The sequence below is a fragment of the Danio aesculapii genome, chromosome 25, assembly GCF_903798145.1.
Source record: "Danio aesculapii chromosome 25, fDanAes4.1, whole genome shotgun sequence".
NCBI lineage: Eukaryota > Metazoa > Chordata > Actinopteri > Cypriniformes > Danionidae > Danio > Danio aesculapii.
The window spans coordinates 18514255-18537579 of NC_079459.1; the positions used below are offsets into that span (position 1 = coordinate 18514255).

General features: G+C 35.3%; 1 protein-coding gene across 1 annotated transcript in view; it reads right to left on the bottom strand.

Annotated features, from left to right (window-relative positions):
* csk (C-terminal Src kinase) overlaps positions 1 to 23325 on the bottom strand; it is a 63976-nt gene that overhangs the window by 15917 nt on the left and 24734 nt on the right. Inside the window, exons 2-5 of the mRNA XM_056451994.1 lie at positions 16411 to 16523; positions 16186 to 16299; positions 10624 to 10736; positions 2493 to 2712 (exon numbers count right to left, since the gene is read on the bottom strand). Of these exons, the coding sequence (XP_056307969.1) occupies positions 2493 to 2712; positions 10624 to 10736; positions 16186 to 16299; positions 16411 to 16425 (462 nt within the window). The 5' untranslated portion in view covers positions 16426 to 16523. The remainder of the gene's footprint in view (positions 1 to 2492; positions 2713 to 10623; positions 10737 to 16185; positions 16300 to 16410; positions 16524 to 23325) is intronic.

Below are 23325 nucleotides of genomic sequence, written 5' to 3' on the forward strand. Positions count from 1 at the left end.
TATGAACAGCAGTGACGTATAGGATCAATCTCAATTCTCTTAGACTTGAAGGTGTAGGCAAGTGCTAGACAGCCATTGAAATGGAGATTTTCCAGGATCACACAAGGAACTAAGAGTTATAAAATTTTTTACAGAAAACACAAGCTACAACAGCAACATGGCTGTACATGAGAGTAAGGAGATTTTGCCATTATTAAGATGTAATGTATTTTTTTATTTAATGCCATGTCAGAAACCAGGGTTATTTTCTTGAAGAAGATTTCAATAATAAATATACAATTAAAAATCAACAAACAAATGAATACATAAATTAAATATGATTTTTAGCTCTAATACAAGCTAAAAATTCTCAATTTTTTCTTGGTGGCACTTGTCTAAAAACATCCTTAAGAGAGTCCATTTTAGAAAAAAAGGAATCTGGAATCATTAAAAGCAGGACAGTTCAGTAAAACGTGTTTTAGTAAGAGAGGAATTGTGCAGAACAAACATTGAGTAGTCTTCACTTTTGAGCAAAAAACCATGGGTTATTCTTGTATGATCAATACAACATCTGGTAAAAATCATTTGATCAAATCTAGTCTTAAAATTCTGGTAAGCATTCATAAAAGGTCATAAAATTTGGCATTTGTTCGTGGTAATTAAGAATGTTTACAACAACCAAGCAGCATATATTTTAATACAGCGTTTGTCTTACACGCTTATGCTTTAAAACAAAAAAATAAACGATCAAAAAAAAAAAAAAAAAAACCCTGCAAAATTTCGCTATCTATAATCCATAATAAAAACTACTGTATTGTAGTACCACAACATATTCTCAAATCTGCCACATTATATTGTTATGATAACATGATATCATTTTCTTGCATCACAGCAGGTGCCACCGTCAATCTCAAATGACGTAAGAGTTCGAGACGGCTATTTCTTAGAGGTAAAATTGAAGCCATTTCACTTCACACTAATCATTGGCTGGTATAAGATTCTGACGGTATGAAAACCTTGGATAAAAATATCATGGTTTCACGGTATCGTGATTACTGCTCTAAAATATGTGCTTTTTAAATGTCTGGGTAAAAACTAACTTTTTTGCCCCTTTGAACACAATATATTAATATATTTTATTTTGAGAAATATTTTAAATATTTTCGCATAGTAAACATGTCAAGCTAAATAATTCAAATGAATCATTAACCTTGGCTGTCTTCATTTGTTTCAAAAACACAGATTTCATCACAATTTAAAACTGCATCTTTGGACTTCTTTTCTGCTGGAGATACTGTTGTCCTAAAAACTAAATTAAAAAAGTAAAACAAAATATCTCAGATATACCATAAGAATGGTACTGCAGAAAAGTTTTACTGTTGTAGTCCCATGCCTCTTTCACACTTTGTTTGAAGAACAAAGGGTTAGGGCAAGGGGTTAAAAAATAGAATTAGTTTTTGGGCCATAGTGTTTCCTGGTTTATCATTGTAAACAAAGCAAGAGGTGTTGCACTTATGCACTATAAGACAAATAGGGAAAAAAAAAAATCTTTCAAGATTCATTCATATAAACTCTTACTTCAATTGTGTTGCATTTTTTTGGCATCTCAACTGCTTTGAATCATCACATTTAAATTGATTTCAAACATTTATTTAACTTGACGTTTATAATAAATGTTGTTCCAAGTAAATAAAAAGCTTTCTCTCTCCTTAATTGTCAAGTAATGCTGGTAATGTGTACATCATTTTGCTTTACTTGCCATTATTGACATCTTACTGAACTACAAACTTTTCGTTGATGTCTGTGCGAATAGGAAGTGTGCTTCAGTGCACAATCTACACAGCTTACAGCAGCTATGCAGGCAAAAATATCGTCTATATATATATATCGTCTAACATTTTATTAAGTACACACATTTAAATAAGTTTATTGCTTTGCTGTAAAAAAACAGCCAGGTTTAAATATCTTAGTTCATAATAACTTTTTTGTCCTTCATTATCTGAACAAAAAAGTCTGCTGTACTATATTTGAGTATAAAACCAACTGTTTATAAAATAGATGCCAAGTTGTCAATGTTGTTTGTAGCTATTTTAACACATTGATGGAAATAACGCAGAGAATGCACACTTATGTGTGTGTGTGAAAGTGAGATAGGAGACTACACTTATGAAGACGGATGCATATATACAATAAATAGAAGTTTAGCCATTAATGTCCCGTTTCCTCTGAGTGGTTTAGTATGGTATGAGTTGGTACGGGTCACCTTTATCAGGCTTGTCTTTCCACTGCTAAAAGGGTACCAATCGTACTTTTTTGGTGGATGTGGTGTATGACAGAAAGTTTCAGTCAACGTCATCCTCCCTCGAGAAAATGACGAGATAATTTTTTCCCAATATTGCCCAGCCCTATGTACTCATATGCACAAAACACAAATTAAACTTGGCTATCAAAAACACCACTGCTTTTCAGTTTAAACTCAAGGTTAAAAAAGGTCAAACTCCATCGAGCCTCACCTCCATGAGCTGCATGAGGTTTTCAAAGAACTCCTCCTCATCGATGGACAGTTTGCCGTTGTGGTAGATGATGCGGTAATGCTCCACCTTGCCGTCGCAGCTGACACAAAGGGTGTAGTCTCCAGGGTAGTTGGTGCTCTCACGCACCAGGAAGAGGCCTGTTTCTGGGGGGTAGAGCAGTCTCTCGGCCTGCTCGCGTGTGATCTTTCCATGGAACCATCTGAGTGACCATAGATAAAAAGACAGACATGTTTGCTATGATTATCATTTACAAGTGATATCAATGGATAGTTTGCAAATTTTTAACGTCTGATGAAGAATAATTCATCAAATACAAGGAATGACTGTAACGACTCAACAAAGATTGATGAAGATTCAGTTTTGCGCTTTGAATTTTGCACAGATAGCGTGTTTTATATATATATATATAAAAGGCTTATTGCTGTTAAAGTAATATACAGAATATTCCTGTACTGAATCCTGTACAGAGCAGATCCCACAACTCAACCTGCAATTAGAGGGATACAAAATTAGCATTAGCTCTGCTGTAAAAGATCTGGGTGTTATATTAGACAGCAATTTAACTTTTGAAAATCATTTATCCCATGTCACAAAAACCACCTTCTTTCATCTGAGAAATACGAAGTATGTAAGTTACGAAGTACGCTATCCATTCTCAGATGCAGAAAACTAGTCCATGCTTTTATGACTTCTAGGCTGGATTACTGTAATGCTCTGTTTGCTGGCTGCCCAGCATCCTCTGCTAATAAACTTCAGCTGTCAGAGTTCTTACCAGGTCTACAAAATAGGATCATATCACCCCAATTTTATGCTCCTTACACTGGCTGCCTGTTAAGCTCCGTATTGATTATAAAATATTGGTTATTACCTATAAAGCTTTAAATAAAATAGCTCCAGTTTATCGAACCAACCTTTGGTCTCGCTACAATCCAACCCGCTCTTTAAGATCTCAAAACTCAGGGCTTCTGGTAGTACCTAGAATAGCAAAGTCGAATAAAGGAGGTCGAGCCTTCTCAGTTATGGCTCCTAAACTCTGCAGTAGCCTTTCTGATAATGTCCGAGGCTCAGACACAATCTCTCAGTTCAAAACTAGATTAGATTAAAGACCTATCTTTTTAGTAAAGCATACACTCAATGCATCGCATAATGGTATGATGCATGAGTGTGCTCCACGCAGGTGAGCTGGCTTGAAAGCCAGCTGTAGGACACACTCCTCCTGTCTTAATGCAGGACCACCTGAACACGCACCAGTGTCCTACTCAGTTCTGCAGTTCTCCATGATGGACGTTCAGCTTCTCCAGCCTCTGGCACTAAGACAGCAACTTTAGAAAGTTTGGCCAGAAGAATAATGGTCGTACCCAACAGAGCCTGCTTTCTCTCAAGTATTTTTTTTCCTTCACTTCGTCAATTGGTGAAGTTTTTTTCTCGCCGCTGGCTTGCTCGGATCGGGACTTGTGGAGCAGTGCATCGATGGATTTGCTCTTCAGTGTTTGAACTCAGCAGTGAAATTTAAACCACACTGGACTGAACTAAACTGAACTTCAACTCTGAAAACTGGACTTTACTAGAACTATGTTAAGCTGCTTTGACACAATCTACGTTGTAAACGCGCTATAGAAATAAACATCAATATTGTTGCTGCAGTAAAAAAAAAAAAAAAACCACTAAAACATGACAGAATAGGTTTATTGAAACTTAAAGGAAGAATTTTAACTTGAGTTAACCTTTTAAATCATTGTAAAATGTGTCAAAAGTACATATTTTCTTGCACATCAAATATATTTTCACACATATTCATATTTTACGTTGTGGATTTGCTTAACAAACTGAAGATGCTGAATACTGAACAGTAGTTTTTGTAACTCAAAATCAGGCTCAGTAAGAAAGACTGCTATAATGATTCAGTCTAATAATTTGAATTGTTCCAAGTTAGAGATAACCTCTTAAATATTAAAACAAGATCATGAAGAGACATTTTATTGTAACTTTCTTTCTCCGAATGAAGACAAAACAGAATGTATTGTTTGGCAACTTGACTAATGAATTACCCTCAAATCATCTTAGCTTATCCCTACATTGTGGCTATGTAGTAAAAAACTTGGAAGTGAATTTGGACAGCATGTTAAAATTTGATAAAACGTTAATTCAGTGATCAAGGCAAGCTTTTTCCAGCTTCACCTTTTTGCCAAAGTCTGAGCCAACAAAATTTAGAGGAAGCCATTCAAGCTTTTACCAGCTCTCGTCTAGACTATTGCAATGCACTTCATATGTTGGAATTAACCAAACCTTACGTCATCGGTTACAACTGGTGCAAAATGCTGCTGCTCGCATGCTGATGAATAACACGAATCCCACCTGTCCATTACTCTCTCTTCACTGGCTCCCTGTTAGATTCAGAATTGATTTTAAAACTACTGATGTTTGTTTTTAATGCAGTTAATGGTCTTGCACCTTCTTAATTGTGTAAGATTTTAAAGGTTCATAAACTGAACAGGGCCCTATGATCTGCAGGCCAGTTGTTGCTGGACGTCCCCAGATCCAGGTATAAACAATAGGGTGTTCGTTCATTTGCAGTGGCAGGTCTAAAACTGTGGAATACCCTCCCTTTAGAACCATCATCATAAATGTGGCACTGTTTAAAGCTAAACTTAAAACCTATTTATTTAGACTTGCTTTTGATATTCGGTAGTGCAAAATGCTGTTTTATTGACACTTTTGTTCTTACAATCTTATGTGTTTTAATGTTTAATTTTGTTTTTAATGATGTTTGGGCAGCCTCCTGTTTGTAATAATTGATTGATTGATTATTGTAACAAATGGTGGGAATAAAACTATGTTATTGATCCCATTCTGCAATGTGTAGCTGCTCTCATTTTTGCAATTGTTTTAGAACTTCTGATTCAGTTTCCTATGGGGAAAATGACTAGAAGTAATAAATGGCAGAAAACTTGCTCTACAAAAAAGTGGGTTCATGACTATATAAAAAGTAGAATAATACAATAAGAAAATACTAGTTTGCAACATCAAGCAGCATAAAGAGCAGTTTTTAACATCTAAAAATCAACGGAAGTGAATGAGACCGGAAGTCTCGAGCCAAAAAGATTCCAATGATTCCAAGGTCAATGCTAAAAACACTATTCCTTTGTTTTCACTCCATTTGACATACTTATAAAATTGAGATGAGGCCAACCATCGAAGACTGAGGACAACACATACACTTAATACACTTTATTGAACATCTACACATATAATCAACATCCTCTAGGGCTGCTTCATTATGGTAAATATCATAATCACGATTATTTTGGTCATAATTGTAATCACAATTATTCAAAACGATTATCAGTTAAAGTCAAAATTATTCGCCCTCCTGTGAATTTTTTTTTATATATATATGAATCTTTCCCAAGTTATGTTTAACAGAGGAATTTTTCACAGTGTTTCCTATATTTTTTCTTCTGGAGAAAGGCTTATTTGTTTTATTTCGGCTAGAATAAAAGCAGTTTTTAATATTTTGAGACCTATTTTAAGGTCACTATTATTAGCCCTTTTAAGCAATATATGTTTTTGATTGTCTGCAGAAGAAACTACTGTTATACAATGACTTGCCTAATAATCCTAATTAAGCCTTTGAATGTCACTTTAAGCTGAATACTAGTATCTTGAAAAATATAATGTACTTTACATCTACATTACTTTACAAAGATAAAAGAAATCATTATTAGAAATGAGTAATTAAATCTGTTATGTTTAAAAATGGGTTGAAAAGAAATCTTTCCATTAAACAGACATTGGGGGAAGGGTCGCTATTAATTCAGGAGGGCTAATAATTCTGACATTAACTGTATTTTTGCACAGTTATTTTCCTCCTTGTAAATAAGGAAAGGCAAATAAATACAATAGAATAAAAATATGAAACAAACTGTGCTTTAAGCATCTTCACTGTAAGAAAAAAAAACTTCAGCTACAAAAGTCCTTCAGTCAAGAGCAGTGAGGGATTTTCTCCATTTGTTGTCTGATTCATAATATAAACAGACGGCAGGAGGAATATTGCGCTGTCACTTTAAGAATAGTGCTGCTCTGATATACAGTTTCTCTTTCACGTGTCTTTTGATTCTCAACTTGTTTGTTTATTACAAAAAAGAGGGTTAATATGAATATTTACTAAACACCGCGCTCTGACACAAATGTGCATGTATTTGACCATTAAAGCGCTCTCATTAAGATGGCATTAGATGTGCAGTGTTTCCTCTAGGATTTTTTCCAGCTGTGGCAGCAGGCCTTTTTTTACACAGATCTACTAACTACCTGTGGCGTTATTTCAATGGCAAATGTCGTGAGCGCAGTATTAGAAGTCGAAATTGCATTTATGTAATAGCCTACGAGCATGCGGATCTCTTTGCCCGCGCGCCAATTTTTTCTGCTCGTGCACAAAACTTCTTGCACGCCCCCTCAAAAATAAGCCGCTTTAAGAGCGCGCAGATCTTCTTGTGCGCTCTCAAATAAACGCTGCTGAGGTGCGATTTAGTGCGTTTATGTAACGAGTATGTCTACAACATTTATTAGATTTGCTAGGAATATTTATGAATGCCTCTGGTATTAATGAGTCCTGAAATAAAGTGAAACAGCTTTACGTCGTGTTTGCTGGCCTCACGCATCACGCACCCTTCACAGTCAGTCAGCACGTAACCTTAAAGGGTTAAACAAATGTCGCACAGCACTACTACGGTTACAGAAAAGTTTGCGCTGTTATAATTCACTTACCCTTTAATACGTTTTGGTGCGATTATCACCTGCTATTAAAAAAAATAGAATGTTTTGAATGAGAAGCTGTAATGTAGCCGTAACGAGATGAATCTTGACGTGGCGCCCCACCATGAAAGAATGAATGTAGCGGAAACCATGGATGTGTGTGCTCTGCTCGTCTCCGAGGCTAAGCGCGCACACACACACACAAGTATGTGGTCTCATTCGCGCTTTTAAACATGAATGATTCGAATGTTCATCCGTGAATGATGCGCATCCCGTGCTGCAAACGTTCCATTACAGTACATGCTTTTCGTAATGTTCACGTGGAACTGAACTTTGCAGAGCAACAAATGTGTACAACTGGAAAGGGGGCGGTATATGATGCAATAATCGTTTATCTCGATTAATTTTTTTTCATAATCAATAGAAGCCAAAATCGAAATCGGATTTTCGATTAATTGCACAGCCCTAACATCATCTATATACTACATAACTGCAGGTTAACTATGCTTACATATAAAGACTTTAAAGGGGTGGTGCACTACGATATCATGTTTTAAACTTTAGTTGATATGAATGTAGCTGTGTGAACATAAACAACATCTCTGAATGTAATACGGTCAAAGTTCAATGCAGAGGGAGACATTGGCTTTTACAGAGTTAGCTTAGCAACCCTACAGCGAACGAAGCCTACAGCGAACGAAGTTTAGAGACTACAAAAAAAAAACATCAGGACTAGTGAGATCACAATTGCTTCAGGTTACATGCATACACCATGCACAGAAAGCGAAGGGGCGAGGCCAGAAGCGCTGTAATGTTATAGCAGAGAAAGCTACAATGCTGTCCAAATGCTGCAATTTCCACAGAGCTTCTTCTGTTTCTGTATTTGGGCTTCCAAAGGACACAACACAAAGAGAGAAGTGCTTACAATTAAATTTTAATTATCCTCCAGAGAATTATTAAAAAAAAGATATAGCTAGCATTTGACAAAGGAGAGCTTCCAGAATCTCTCCCAGTTCAGTGCTGGATTCGGCTAAAAACTCCTCAAAGAAGGAGCAGCTCCAACAATAATAGATGAAGCTGTGGATTGTGAGCCACAACCTGTAACAGGGTATATGCAGGAATCCTAAAGGTAATTTAAATACATTTAAGACTTTTTAAAGACCTTCTAAGAATATTTTAAGACCTCATTGCCACTTCAAGTTCTAATCAGTAGCAAACCTTTAACTTAATAAACAGTTGTTAATAAACAGTTGTATTTAAATAAATCAATGGAGCACAATTATGCAACAGAACTCAGATAAGCTCGGAAGAAACAAAGCTTGAAATAATAAATTACACGGTTGTTTTTAGCCACTGTTAAACTCGTCTTTCTCCAACCAGGAGTAGGCAAACTTACATTTTCCCATTTTGCCGTCTGTTTCGCTACATGTGAAGAGCGTCACATCCCCTTCCCGGGTTTGTCGCAAATTACGTGACATCACTCGGAAACGCCCCAGCCCGAACCATTCGCATGGATTGAGCATGCTGTTGTTAATATTAGGAGGAAAATAAATATATTTATGCTTTTTTGGAGTCAAACACTTTGGACAATTCTTGAAGAAAATTTAAGACTTTGTAAAAACGTGATTAAGACTTTTAATAACTTTTAAGAGCCTTAATTTTCTCATAATTGATTTATCAACTTCTAATACTTTTTAAGACCCCACAGACACCCTGTGTAAGTATTTTTATTTGTTAAAATTCATCTATTACATGCACAGTTTCTAGCGTTAACGCTATGTTGTTGCAAGGAAATATGTGGATGTAAACAACGGGAATGTTGTTTGGGTCCGTTAACAACTTTATTATAGCTACAAATTTATCCATCAAACCCCTGTAAACACCCACAATCTTAACAAACACTGCAGTGTCTCTCTATGCAGCTGCTTTCCCTGTGTTCTACATCTCAAATAACAAACTCGCAAAAGATATATGAACATTTCGTATTACTTACACATGCTTAAAACTTAAATATATATTAAAGACACTTGTCAGATTTTACTTTAGAGAGCAGGCATGAGGTTCAGCTGTGTCCTCTTCTATTTCTGTCCGATTAAGGCTTAAACTGAAACAGCTAACAGTTGCACTGAAGGACAGTGTTTACTCCGCAGAGGCACAGCGCATGCTATTAGTGGCATGATGCCTTTCTGGATGACGTGGAGCCGAACCACAAATCACAGCACATTATATTAGCTGTCGTTTTCATGTTAGTAAGATATCTGAAAAATAATGTGAAGTGAAGCATGAGCACACATTGCTTTGCATCTTATAAACACAATCAAGCCTTAAAATACACTATGGACCACCCCTTTAATTATTAGTAACTAGTTAGTAATTAGTAACTTTTAACAGTTAAAGTAATTAGCAACTAATAAAGTTATGATAACTAATACCTTTTCTAATTTTGATTGTAATGCAATAATGTGCACTTTGCGTAAAGTTTCTTTAAAACAATAACTATTGTTTCAAACAACTACTAACTACAAATAAACTTGTTGAATTGAATCCCCAAAACAGTGTATCTGAAATAGTATTTTACCTTAGAAACACCAAAATATGCTTAAAATAATATTGCTATGTTTGTTTTTGTTGCATTTTGTACCAACTATGGGTAGAATTCACTGATTCAGATACATAATATTGCGCACAAGACTGAGAAAAAGGAAGCTAAATTACAGGCTTCCAAAAGGAGCGCTGGCCTAGCCTGGCCCTTCTGTGGCTTCCTTGGCATGAGAAACATCCAATCTGTATCTCCCAATTACACACGCATATACATACACACCATCGAAAATAAACCGAAGCCGCACACTTACTTAAGACCAGACTGCTACAGTCACCATCTACCAAACCCAAACACATCTACATCCAACCCTTCTATTATACAAGGTTCTATACGTCGCAGATTCAGAGCTTGCCTTGCCAAGCGACCAAAACTCCTGCATCTATTGTTCCTTCTAAAAGTAGCCAGTAATTGAAGAACATCGCATGCTCTTTACGCTAATCGTGATGCACGCGTCTTTTTGCATATCAGATGGACTTTTTTTTTCCATAGTGCATTTATATAACTCTCTGATTTCTCCTTTCTATTTTAAACAGCTGACCGATTCAAATGAGTCCTTGGGTTATTGTGGTGGGCCGGAAAGCAGGAAGACATTTGTGTATTATTATAGATATAGTAGGTGATCTGTGATGATATCAGAGTCATGCCTGCTAAATATAGCACGCTAATGTTTGTATGTATGAAACCCGCGCAAACAGTTTACTATCAAGTGTAGATCAGTGAAGACAAAAAGTGCAGGCAAATGAACGGCGCACTTACGGCATAAGGCTCAGTTTGCTGGCGGACTTCACTCCTTCTCTCTTCTGAACGTAGTTTGCTGGGATGGTGCCCTCTCGTCCGGCGGAGTTTTTCGCTCTGTACCAATTAGGGTCCTGGAATAGAGACCCAAAAGTGAAAAATGATTTATTTACAGACAATATATTTGGTCTTTGTGTTGTTCAAAACTTTAATGACGTCCTTTTTGTAAGACGATGAGATATATTGTGTTTTTAACAGTTAAAATTAACGTCATCAAATACTGACACTTGTAATTTGGAATCTTTTTTTTAGACCACACAAAGATACTGCAGAGTAAAAATAAAAAGACCACATATAGGTTATTTTCAATCAAGTGGTTCTGATGACACATGAAATTCAAATGGAGGGCAGGAAGTAAAAAAATGAACGGGTGACATGGAGGACAGTCCATATTTTTGCCATTTATACCATATTTCAAAGGAGATGTAAGTAGAAAATAACCACATATGCTGGGCATGATCCTTACATCATGAAGAGGGGCGAGTTTTCTACTGAACTAAAATATATTTGTCTGTCATTGAGGCAGTAGATACTGTATAATTACGTTACATGAAAAATACTCTAGTAAATACTATAGTGTTTGGAAGCATACTATAGATAATTACTTGAATTAAACTGTCGTAGTAGTTATATTGCTGCTGTGGTACAACTGTAGTAATAATTAAATTATTCAATAGGCTTCAGTTTTCTACACTATAATTACAATACACCACAGTTCACACTAATGTTACAGTATTTATTATGGTTTATTATGCTACAGTATTCTGTAGCATTCATTAACAAAGAGTTCAACACATAATACACTTTACTATATGGTTCAAAAATATGTTTATTAGCAATTACTATAGTTTTTTTCCCAGTGTGGATATCTTCCAGACATCGTGAAATAACAGATGAAAGCATACAGAAGTGTGGACGCATAGTCTGTTATTTTTTATTTTATTTTTTTAAATAAAAGTGCTCCACAATAATAACCATCTAGATTTGTTGCAAGGGCTGCATTTTTTTTGTTTGGTCGATGAACTTACCATCAACAAACATTATTGCTGCTGCGCATCTAGATGTTAATGTTACGATTGTTTATTGTGCCGAAATGCCAGCAAAGACATGGATTGCAAAACAAGACAGATTTTATTGCAGCGATTATATGACAGGGTACGTTATTTATATTCTCCTGAATTTTGTATAAGCGTGGTGGTGTTTGGATCTGATTTTTATGGAACATATTAACATGTTTATACCAGGGTTTTTTTACTTCTAAAATTCCATGACTTTTCCAAGACTTTCAAGTAAATATTAATGACCTAATCTTTCATATAATGTCTACATATGCATAGCAAGTAATGCACATTCAAATTTATTATAGCATATCGTAAAACATGCAACAATCAATCATTCATTTAGTCTTTTAGTTATTCATTCTTTAGGCTTAGTCCCTGATTTATCAGGATTCGCTAGAGCAGAATGAACCACCAACTACTTAGTTTAAATGTATATTTATATTCATGTAAAATTGATTTATATAATGCACCAATAATGTGAGACCATGGGATTGGCCAAGGACAGAAAAGACAACTAACATATATTTAAGTATACAGATATTTGTTAAACTAATTTTCCAAAACTTCATGGGTTTTATTGTTTTTCCTAAACTTTTCCAGGCCTGGAAATTGTCATGTCAAAAACCCATGACTTCTCCAGGTTTTCCATGAACCCTGTTATACACATAGCTAGGCCTGTAATCTTTACTGGTGTTGTCAAATGAATTATTGCATTCAAAAAATGTTTGTACACACTGCATTGGATGCACTGAACAAATGTTTATTACATGCCGCCTTCTGTTTTTCAGCGAGTTTCTTGAACTTTCTCCCCTTTATGAGCTAAGACTTTTGGAAGTCTATAAAAGCTGTTTGGCATTTCTTATTTTGGCCAATTTAAACAATTATAAACAACATAAAACAGAATTTTTGAATGTTCTGATAGCGATTCCTAAGTAGAAGAACCACTTCCTGCCCTCTGTCTGAATTTTGCGCATCATCAATGATGCCATGTGAAAACAACCTATATTTTAATCACATATATTAAGACAGAACATACTGAATATCTAAAACAGTGCTGTGCGCTGACTGCTGAGCTAAACATGATGCATCCTTGTAACACTATTTCTGTCAAGAGTTAAATGTGTAAAATATGCAAATGAGGTCAAAACAGAATCAGATGTCCATCTGTCACCCACACAAATTAAGATTTGCTAGTAGTAGACCAGCTTCTGACACCTGTATTAAACTGTAACGGGCAACACTGACACAATAGCTATGTTTCCATTCAAAGTTGTGAATTAAACTTCTGCTTTTGGCTCATTTTTTATGTTTTTGGTGCAATTCAACTGCTAAAAAAAAATGAATGCAACAAGCAGAAGAGTTTGACATCTTTTCAGTGTCCACCAAAGTGCAAATGGCGGCATTCACACTTATTCAAATGAACTGCACTAACAGAGCAGAGTTTATTGTAACCACCCAAACTTGCAAAGTATGAACATACTATTTAGATTTCTCACAGAAAGTAATCATATAGCACATTTTAGTCATTTTTATGCAATTTTGATATCTTCGCAGCTTCTAGGTCCTATTCACTTCTACTGTACAGTAAAAATAGTGTGAATATTTTTTGAAAGTTCTCACTTTAATGTTAACAACTCTTACTCAGCTAGGATATTTTTTTATTTATCTCCAACATTTCCATATATATATATATATATATATATATATATATATATATATATATATATATATATATATATATATATATATATATACACACATATTCCAAAATACTCAAATACAAATGTAAATCACTGTTCAGATGTTTGGTCAGCAAAGATTGGTCAGCATTCAGTTAAGCAAAGTGAAGTTTCATAAACTAATTTCGAGAGGAGCACGTGATATGATTTAGCACGACTGGCTGCTCATCTGTAATCAGTAATAATCCAATCAGATTGATCAAAGCTTCGAATAAATGGACCGATCTTTCCCTTCTGCCCCATCTCCGTTTTGGAAGAACCCCGCCTGCCATCCCATCTCCTCCTTTTCCTCCCTACCTACCAACCTGATCTTGGACCCCATTATATGATTATTGATTGGGCAGGAGCCTTGGGCTCAATTATCTCCAAGCTCAGGATTCTCTCCCGGGACAGCATGCCAAACCTGCTATTAATGCGAATCATATCTAAGTGGGAACTCTTGAAATTTTTAAATAAGGTGACACGGTGGTTAGCAATGTCGCCTCACAGTAAGAAGGTCGTTGGTATGAGTCCCGGCTGGGTCAGTTTGCATTTCTTTATGGAGTTTGCATGTTCTCCGTGCATTTGCGTGGGTTTCCTTTGGGTGCTTCAGTTTCCCCCGTAGTTCAAAAACACAGGCGAATTGAATAAATTAAATGGGCCGTAGTGTATGTGTGTGAATGAGTGTATGGATGTTTCCCAGTACTGGGTTACAACTGGAAAGGCATACACTGTGTAAAACATACGCTGGATAAGTTGGCGGTTCATTCCGCTGTGGCGACCCCTGATGAATAAAGGGACTAAGCTGAAGGAAAATGAATGAATGAATTTTCAAATAAAAATACTGTTCAAATTGTCCTGCAAAAAATGTATAATGATTAGCACAAATCGTAAGCAGCACAACACTGATTTTAACTAAGCTTTTAATAGACCAAATCAGCCTATTAACGTGGTTCCTGAATGATCACACGACACTTAAGTCTGGAGAAATGATGCTGAGAAGCCAACTTTCCATCATAAAAATAAATGATGCTTCAAAATGTATTCAACTGACAATTAACAATAAAAAAATTGTTTCGACAGTATTGCTGATCAAATAAATGCAGGCTGAGTGAAGATGAAAAACCTTTCAAAAGCATTTTCAAAAAAACCTTACACACTGCAAACTTTCAAAGTGCTCCAATTATTAAATTAAGGTGTATTTTAAAATTAAACATATAGCTTAAATAACTCAAATGACTGCTGTTGTCCTGTATGAAATACATTTTTACCAAGCGACAACCTCCCGCTCTCCCTCAGGAAGCCAATACGGAAGTAACTGAAACTGCAATTCATCAAAATTCCGCTAGTCCTGGCTCCATAATAGAGCAAATTGCAATTGAGCCCACTGTTAGAATGGCCAACTTTACAGCAGAAAAAAAAGGTGTTTACAGCCTGGTACAAAGAACGATTTTGGGTCATATAGCTATTATTACCCTCCATGACAACTGTGAGGGGGGTGAATTTTATTTATAACTCATCCGTTTCCTTTATTTTAGGTTATATTAAGTTTGCATAATTAAGGGCGTGGCCACTTGAGTGACAGCTAGGTCTCGCTGGTCGCCGTCACTTCACCTCAGCTGAATCCAGCAGATTAGCCACTGATCTCAGCATATTCATCATATTTTTGTTTTGTTTTATGTGGCTTTACACAGTCAGCTGCCTTTTGGGATTATTTCTTACAATTATCAGATGATATGGGATGCTGTTTGCATTTAATTGTGCTCACAAACCATTCATGTGGCCTCGTTTCCCATGTTAGTTATATGCTTGTATACCATCTCTATAAATGTATTTGTTTTATTTAAGATAATTTATCATTAATATTTTTCTTTAGACCTGTAATGCACCTGTAATGACTCTAGAACAGTCATCTGAAGCGTTATCATACAGTGTTATGCTGGAGTTAATCAATAGTCTTGCATTTACTAACACAGACTATAATTGAAGTGTTTGGAAGTAATTTGCGTTTTCCTCCTGTAGAAAAGCATCATAAGAACAATGCTTAGTGGCTCAATGTATTACAGCAGTGTTTTTAAAAGTATAAACACTTTATTGATATAGTGTACAGCCAAGCACATGTGGTCAGAACACAAACGAGTCGCAGGTAATAGAGTATCAAGCGTTTGTCCCAAAGTGAAGTCTGTCTGCCAGGTCTAAGTAGAGTGCCAGCAGGTGTCTGTAGCCCCGCTCACTCTCCGCCTCTTTGCCCTTGTTTGGTATCCCGCCGTGGGTGTGATGACGCGCGAACAAAATGGCGACGGTTGGCTGCGCCTACTTGTAGCTTCTTTTGCAGTGTTCAGAATCCTATGGGTGACGTCACGGATACTACGTCCATATATTTTACAGTCTATGGTTTTTACACTGAAAAAATGGTTCATTGCAAATTTTTGCAAGCAATTTATATAAGCTTAATTTAATCAAAGTTGAACATTTCTAAATTTAATTTGTTTATTTCAGCCCATATAAATAGTTTGCAACCACTTAACTTAAATACTTTTAGTAAATCCAAATAATCATATTTCAGTGTATATAGAACACTAATGCTAATATTTAATTCATGTTTTTCTCCATACAGTATACGTACAACAGCATTTGACAAAATAACTAAACCATATTTTTAGATGCATTGTATAGTTTAAGCAGGTTGATTAAATGATGACATCTTCATTTTTGCAGAATCATATAACACTTCAGAAATGTACCTTAGTTACTCCAACTATAGTAAGCACATCTCCTTTGCTCATGGGCAAGTCCTGGTCTGCCGTTCCAGGGAAGTTGTACCTGGCCACACACTCTGTGCCCGCAGGCCAGGTCGCCTAGAGAGGAAAAGAATAAAGCAAAAGGATTTAAAACAGGATGCTGTATAAATGAAGCGGTGTCATAATTCACATTATATCTTAACAGCACCACCTTAAGGCTTCCGTTACCTCAAAGGTAGACATAGCTGAGGGAAACCGTCCTCTCACAGTCGACCCGTTTCAACCGGTAACATCAGAGCTGAGCCTGAGGCATACAGCTGCAGCCAAAACTGGCCCAAAACCTGTCGATTAACAATAAAAAAAAAGCCTTATTACAAAAACTTTAAATGAAATCCAAATTCACAATGCGATTTAAAAAAATAATAACAACCAAACAAGCAATCCAGATTACAAGGAAGTCAGGCAGGCGTACCGAAAAAGTACTCACATTTCAACAATGAGTCAAAATTCAACCTACCATGCATGTCAGCAAACACTGTTCAGCAGCAAATACAGTTCAAGCACTCAAGCACACACACACACACACACACACACACACACACACACACACACACACACACACATTTTCAAAGGGGAAGTGGCGGCTGTAGATTTTCCGATGCCTCAGACAGGAAGAAGGGCTGAGCAGCAAAGCAGGCTTGCAGAAAGCCTGTTAAATATTCAGTGTGAACTGAGGGCATCAAGCCACCCCACAAAACAAGCACTTTACACTTGGAAATCAATCATACATGACCAGACTAATAATACACTGTTGAAACTGGATGGGTTATGCGAGGCATTTCTCAATCAACTTTGAGGACAACAAGATCACTTTGGAGTCATCTACCCTTCATCTGTTTTGTCTTATCTATTATCTGTTTGTCGATTATCGAAAAGTAACAACGTACTAAGTAACAAAGTCTATGGTTAGATGTGAGATATGTTATGTCTAGCTAAGGTTATTTATGCATCAACAAACAGTACAGACTAAAAAAATAAATCTTGCGATACAAGAATTAATGCTGATTCTTTAAAATCATAGGCATTTCAATTAAGTGTGTGCACAAGTGGTGTATAAAACAGAACTGTATTTGTTTAGTACACACATGCACAGCAGAACAGCCCCTGAAATTATATCTATATATATAATTATTTCGAGTATGGGAAAATATTTAAAGTGTTACAAAGAATTTCAGGAAGTTGGATTTTTTTTATTTAAAAACAATAACCTAAACTTATATACTAAAAATATATATATATTAGAAATGTATAAATTCAAGAAAATATTAAATTCACAAATCAATCCATTAATTAAGGTGAATTTTTTTTAATGAAATTAAATTAGCACTGAAAATGTGCTGGTAAACATCATCCAGGAAATAATGTATTCATTTACCAACAATTACGTTAAAGCAATCATGCAATGCAGTCTAAAAACACTATTATCTATTTTTCTCTACAGATTAACATTGGGTTAAATAAAGCAGTGCTGTAGTTACTACCATGAAGAAGAAAAAAAGTACTCAGAATTAATAAGACCCAAAAGCAGAAACGAGAAGTTACAAAAAAACACACTTCACTTTCATGGTGATGAGCAACTTGAATCTCAAAAGTAAGTATTGCTGTGTTTCCATTATGCTGGGACAAACTTGTGAACTGAACTTGAACTTAAGCAAATGACACATGCAAGGCCGCTCTTCTCACCTACAATTCTCAAAGGAATAAATGAACAGGAAGTTTGATGTGCAGAAGACTGTTTCTCATGGGAATTCAGCTGCACCTGAATTCAACTGCAGAAACCAAATTCTAAAGCATTCAATTTATTAGAAGTGAAAAAGAGCAGAGAAAATTATTGAAGTTAACAAGAGCTAAAAGCAAACAAGAGTTTTAAAAGGCAACCTATTATATAAAAAAGAGGACCCTGAATAATAATAATATGAAACAATAAATAAATTTTATTAAATTTTTTTAATAATAAAAAAAAAAACATAAAAAAAAACATTAAAAACCCAACAAATTTAAAACAAAAAATATTTATTAAGAGCACAAATATAAAATAAAAACAGAAAAGTATTGGGGGAAAAAAACACAAACACACAGACACACACACACGTGCACACACGCACACACACACACACGCACACACACACAACAAAAATTATAAAACTAAAAAGCAAATTTAAAACATAAAAAATAAAAACTATTTATTGAGAACACACACACACACAAAAAAAAAAAATTCACAATAAACCAATTTAAAACAATAAAATGAAAAACTATTTGTTGAGAACACAACAAATAAAACAGTAAAAATACCAAAAAAACAAACAAAAAACAAACAAATAATACTCATCATAAAACTTAAAAACTATACAAATACAAAAAACTGAAAAATACCAAAAATGAAAAACAAAAACGATAATCATAAAACTAAAAAGCAAATTTCAAACAATGAAAATAATAAGTATTCATTGAAAGTAGGCATGGGACGATAACCGTTTTCAAGGTATATCTCAGTTTGGAAAAGTCAAGGTTTTAATACCGCCAAATTTTCTGTAATACCATTCTTAAGGTATGTGTACGGTTTTTATTTACATTTTTTTTTTTTTAAACAACAGAAATTGTAAAGAACTCTGCATTTTCGAAACTAATGAAAACAGCAGAAGTCAATTATTCATTGTCATTATTTAGCCTGATATGTTTACTGTTTCAAAAAATTTCAAATATTACTCAAAAGAAAATATATTGTGTTCAAAGGGGAAAAAAAAAACTTTGTTTTTTTTTACTAAGACATTTTTAAAATATATATTTTAGAGCAGTAATCACAATACACGATATTTTTATCCAAGGTTATCATATAGTCATAATCTTATACCAGCCCATGCCTAATTGAAAGTATATATAAATAATAATCATCATAAAACTAAAAAACTAATTTAGAACAATTAAAAAATAAATAAAAAAAATGGAAAAAATATTTATTGAGAGCACACAAAAACAAACACAATAACCCACTTAACTGTAAACCATGCGTCCAGAATTTGTAAACTAATAAATAAGATCAGTACTAAACACTTCAAAATGCATTTAAAACAATGCAAGTCACATTTTGCAATTACTCTCAACCGTTTCCGGTTCATATTCACACCGGTTGAATCCACCCACCTTATTTTTTACAAGCTGTGCAGTGCATGTGTTGGGCTTGTGAAGCAGATATGATATGACACAGAGCGCTTTGACCTCATTAATATGTCAACCAACTCTGACTGCCAGCCTGTTCAATGCAAAGTAGCACTGGCTTAAAAACTAAAGTGGGCCCCACAACATGAAGTCACTTCCTGTCTGAGCTGCTGGGACTAAAACGGTCTTCCTGTATTGGCGTTGGTGGGTGATGAGCATTATGGGTTAAAGGGTGCTGGCTAGACAGCCAAACGGGTGTCAATAACTACATAAATCGACAGAAGGCCTTACAGTTAGGACATCACACACTTCCCTTTAAAAACAGTCTTCCCTGCTCCTCCGACTAACTAATTTTATACTTGTCGCACACTGGAATAGCATGATTCATGTAAAGGCAGGAAACTGATTGTCGTTGTAGTGGATCAGCTTTTCGAAAGATGTTGGGATGTGTCAGGCTAGATGGTTGTGTTTCAAACTGGCTTGTGCACTGTAAAAAAAATCTTGCTGCCTCAAATTTTTAGTTGAGTCAAATTAACTGGTGATTAAATTAATCAAATTTCCTGGTGAACTTAACTTGCATCAATTAAACGAACTAAAAATATTAAGTTAAACTTTGTTAAATTAAAAGCAAAACAATCGTAAACGCTAAATAAATAAATAAATAAATAATTACAAACAAAATAAAAAGATACAAACACACAAAAGTAAAACACAAAAAATACAACACATAACAAAAAAAACAACATACTAAATACTAGTGATTAGGGTTAGGCCAATAAACGATATTATATTAAATCTACAAGCTCTGAGTGTCCAAACGAATAGAAACAAAAACACAAAGTAAAAGCAAAACAATCATAAAAAGCTAAATAAATAAATAACAAACAAAATTAAATGATACAAACACACAAAAGTAAAACAAAATACCACAAATAGCATTAGATAAACAAAAACACACAGACACAGAAAAAAGAAAAGAAAAAAACAAAACTAGAAAAAAATAAATAAAACAAATGACAAACTTTTAAAAAAAACTACAAGAAAACCCTACTAATTACTAGAGATTAGGGCTGGGCAGATAAACGATATTATATCGAATAGCGATAAAATTCGTCTATAACAATGTTAAGCTCTGGACTCTGGGCTCTTTTTTTCACTATGTTGATCTAAGAGCCAATCACACAGCATAAATGTGCAACAATGGGAATCTAAAAGCGTGTTGATATTAGAGATTATTATACTGTAGATATTGATATTAGAGAATTTATATTATGCCATTTAATGAACTAATTTGTGGCTTCAGTTGTTGTTGGGGTACTCTTTTAAATCTAGAAGCATTAACAACTTATGGCAAAGTATATTTCGTTATTGTTCAATACGGAAAATAATTATTGAGATAGCATTATTGCCATATCGCCCAACCCTACTAGTGATGCAATTATTAACCGATTTCACAATTAATCATGCTTTAATTCGTCACGATTAATTAATCGTAAAGGGTTCTCAACAACGCATATCTGCACAAAACAAAACTGCTGCAACTAAGGGTGCTTTACACCTGTGAATCGATTCATTTTGTTCTGAAACGGGGATTACAATTTTTTACATTGTTCTTGGTGCGGTTCGCTTTCACATGGCAAAGTTTCTAAACGGACCAAAAGAGCTAAAACAAGTCACGTCCGAGTAAACTCTCCTCACATTGGTCAGAGTTTCAGGGTTTATTTTGCAGAGTCCAGCTCAGGGTGGTTTGGTGGTGTTTGACAAGGTGCGCGCGACGCGTCTGAAGAACGAGGAGGGATGCGGTGGGGAGGACCGGGAGGGAGATGCGCGATTTCCGGGAGATTATCACTCGTTTGCAGGCATCCAGGAGTCTCTGTGCATTTGTGGGGGATTCCCGAAACTTCCATGAGACTTAGGATGTCTGGAATGACCTCCCGCCCTACTCATAATTCTCTCTTCATATAGCCGTATGCCTATTACATATCCATGAAACGCTGTGATATTGCCGGGCTCGGATCGTATCGCTTTCTCACTACAGTCGATCCGCTCCAGAGTTCGTTTCATTAGAGTCGAGACCACCTCATTCAATCGATCTCGGACCGATTGTTTTGGTGCGGATTCGAGCGCAATATCTGGATTCACATATGCCAAACGAACCGCGCTAACTGGGCAAACGAGACAGGTTCTGAAACAAAAGTCTAGGTGTGAAGCACCTTAAAAGTTAAGCCGCTAGTTTAAAGTTCCAAGCTTGTACTCAATATGCACGATTAAAGGCTGATTTTAACTATGGCTGAGAATAGTAACTAAAGGGCGTTTACATATTCTGTCTTTTGCATGCGCATGCGCATGTGCACGTTGTTTCCAATGGAGGCGTTTGGCTTGCGTGTGCATATTAGCAACGTGCACTGTGCTCATGCTTTCCATGCGGATAAAGTTGAAAAAATATCAAAAGCGCACACGTGACAAGAAGTGATTGATCAGCTTCAAAATTTGGAGTAGAAATGCGTGTATTCCATACAAAGAGAAAAAATATATATAAAATGAAATACACCAAACAATTTCATAATATAGTTGATCAAAAGTGCCTTTCAGACAGAAGTTCAGCAGCCTTTGACTACATTTGTTCACGAAAATGCTTAGCTAATATATAGATTTACATTAGACAAATACTATTTTTTTTATTTGTTTATTCATTGTCCTGTCATTTATTTTCAGTGTAAAATTATTACTTATGTTTAAATTCTAAAAAAAGTTTTACTTAATTTAAAGTCCTAGAAAAATGGACTATTGTTTGTTTTTATGATTATTTTGTGATGTATTATCAGTTATTGAGCAGCAATAAATAAGACTTTAAAGTATAAGGAGTTTACAAGCGATTTACTAAACTAGTAGCGTTTTAAAAGTAATGAATGTATAATAATCGTGATAAGTGTGAAAATTGCTCAGACTATAATCATACAACCAAAATCTATAATCGTTGCATCCCAACTAATTAGAAAATAACAACAACAGGAAAGTAGTAATAATAATAAATAAATAAATGAATAAATCAAATAAATAAATAATAATCAGAGAAACTTAAAAACAAAACAAATAACAAATAAAAATGCTGAAAGAAAACAAAAAACAATCATCAAATAAAATTAAACAATGTATATACTGTACTTGGAAAAAAAAGAGCAACAAAAGGTCTGAAGTAAATGACAGAAAGTCAATTTGTTTCAATTTAACCAACCGCCTCTCCTACACTTGCCAAGTAAAGCAACAATCTATTTAAGGCACACTCACAATGCCACAGTTAACACAACATGAACTTGAAGAGACTTTATTAGGTGTTGTCTGCCAAGACATGCAAGCTATTAATATCAGATATACATCCCTTAGTGACAGAAACAACTTCTCCAACCTCGATTTAACCCATACTTCAAGATGACTAGCAACAACAACAAACAACAACAACAACAACAACAACAACAACCAAAAAGCAAATAACGAAAATTGTTCAGGCAAAGAACAGAAATGCGATGCCAGTAAATGGGAACGTAAAGTGACCGATTTCTTTAGCCTACATTAAATAATTCGACTCTCGTATTGACACTAATCTGAGCAAATGGTCCAGATGGTGCTATTCAGCGCACACTCACCCTAAACAACCTTAACGGAGGGAACATAACATGATGCAACCACGTGAAAATACCTAAAGACGACGCACACAGACAAAATCAAGTGTGCCATATCAAAACCAACAGGATTCCTGACAAAAACAAGCAGCTGAAATTGAAAGAGCGATGCATCGACCAATCAGAATCAACAAGGCTTTCTGTGATCAGCAGCAAATTTGGGGTGTGCCTTGGCAAATCCCTTGTTACAAATGATATCATTGTTTGAGGATTGCATCGGCTGGGCTACGCCTCGCACAAGAGG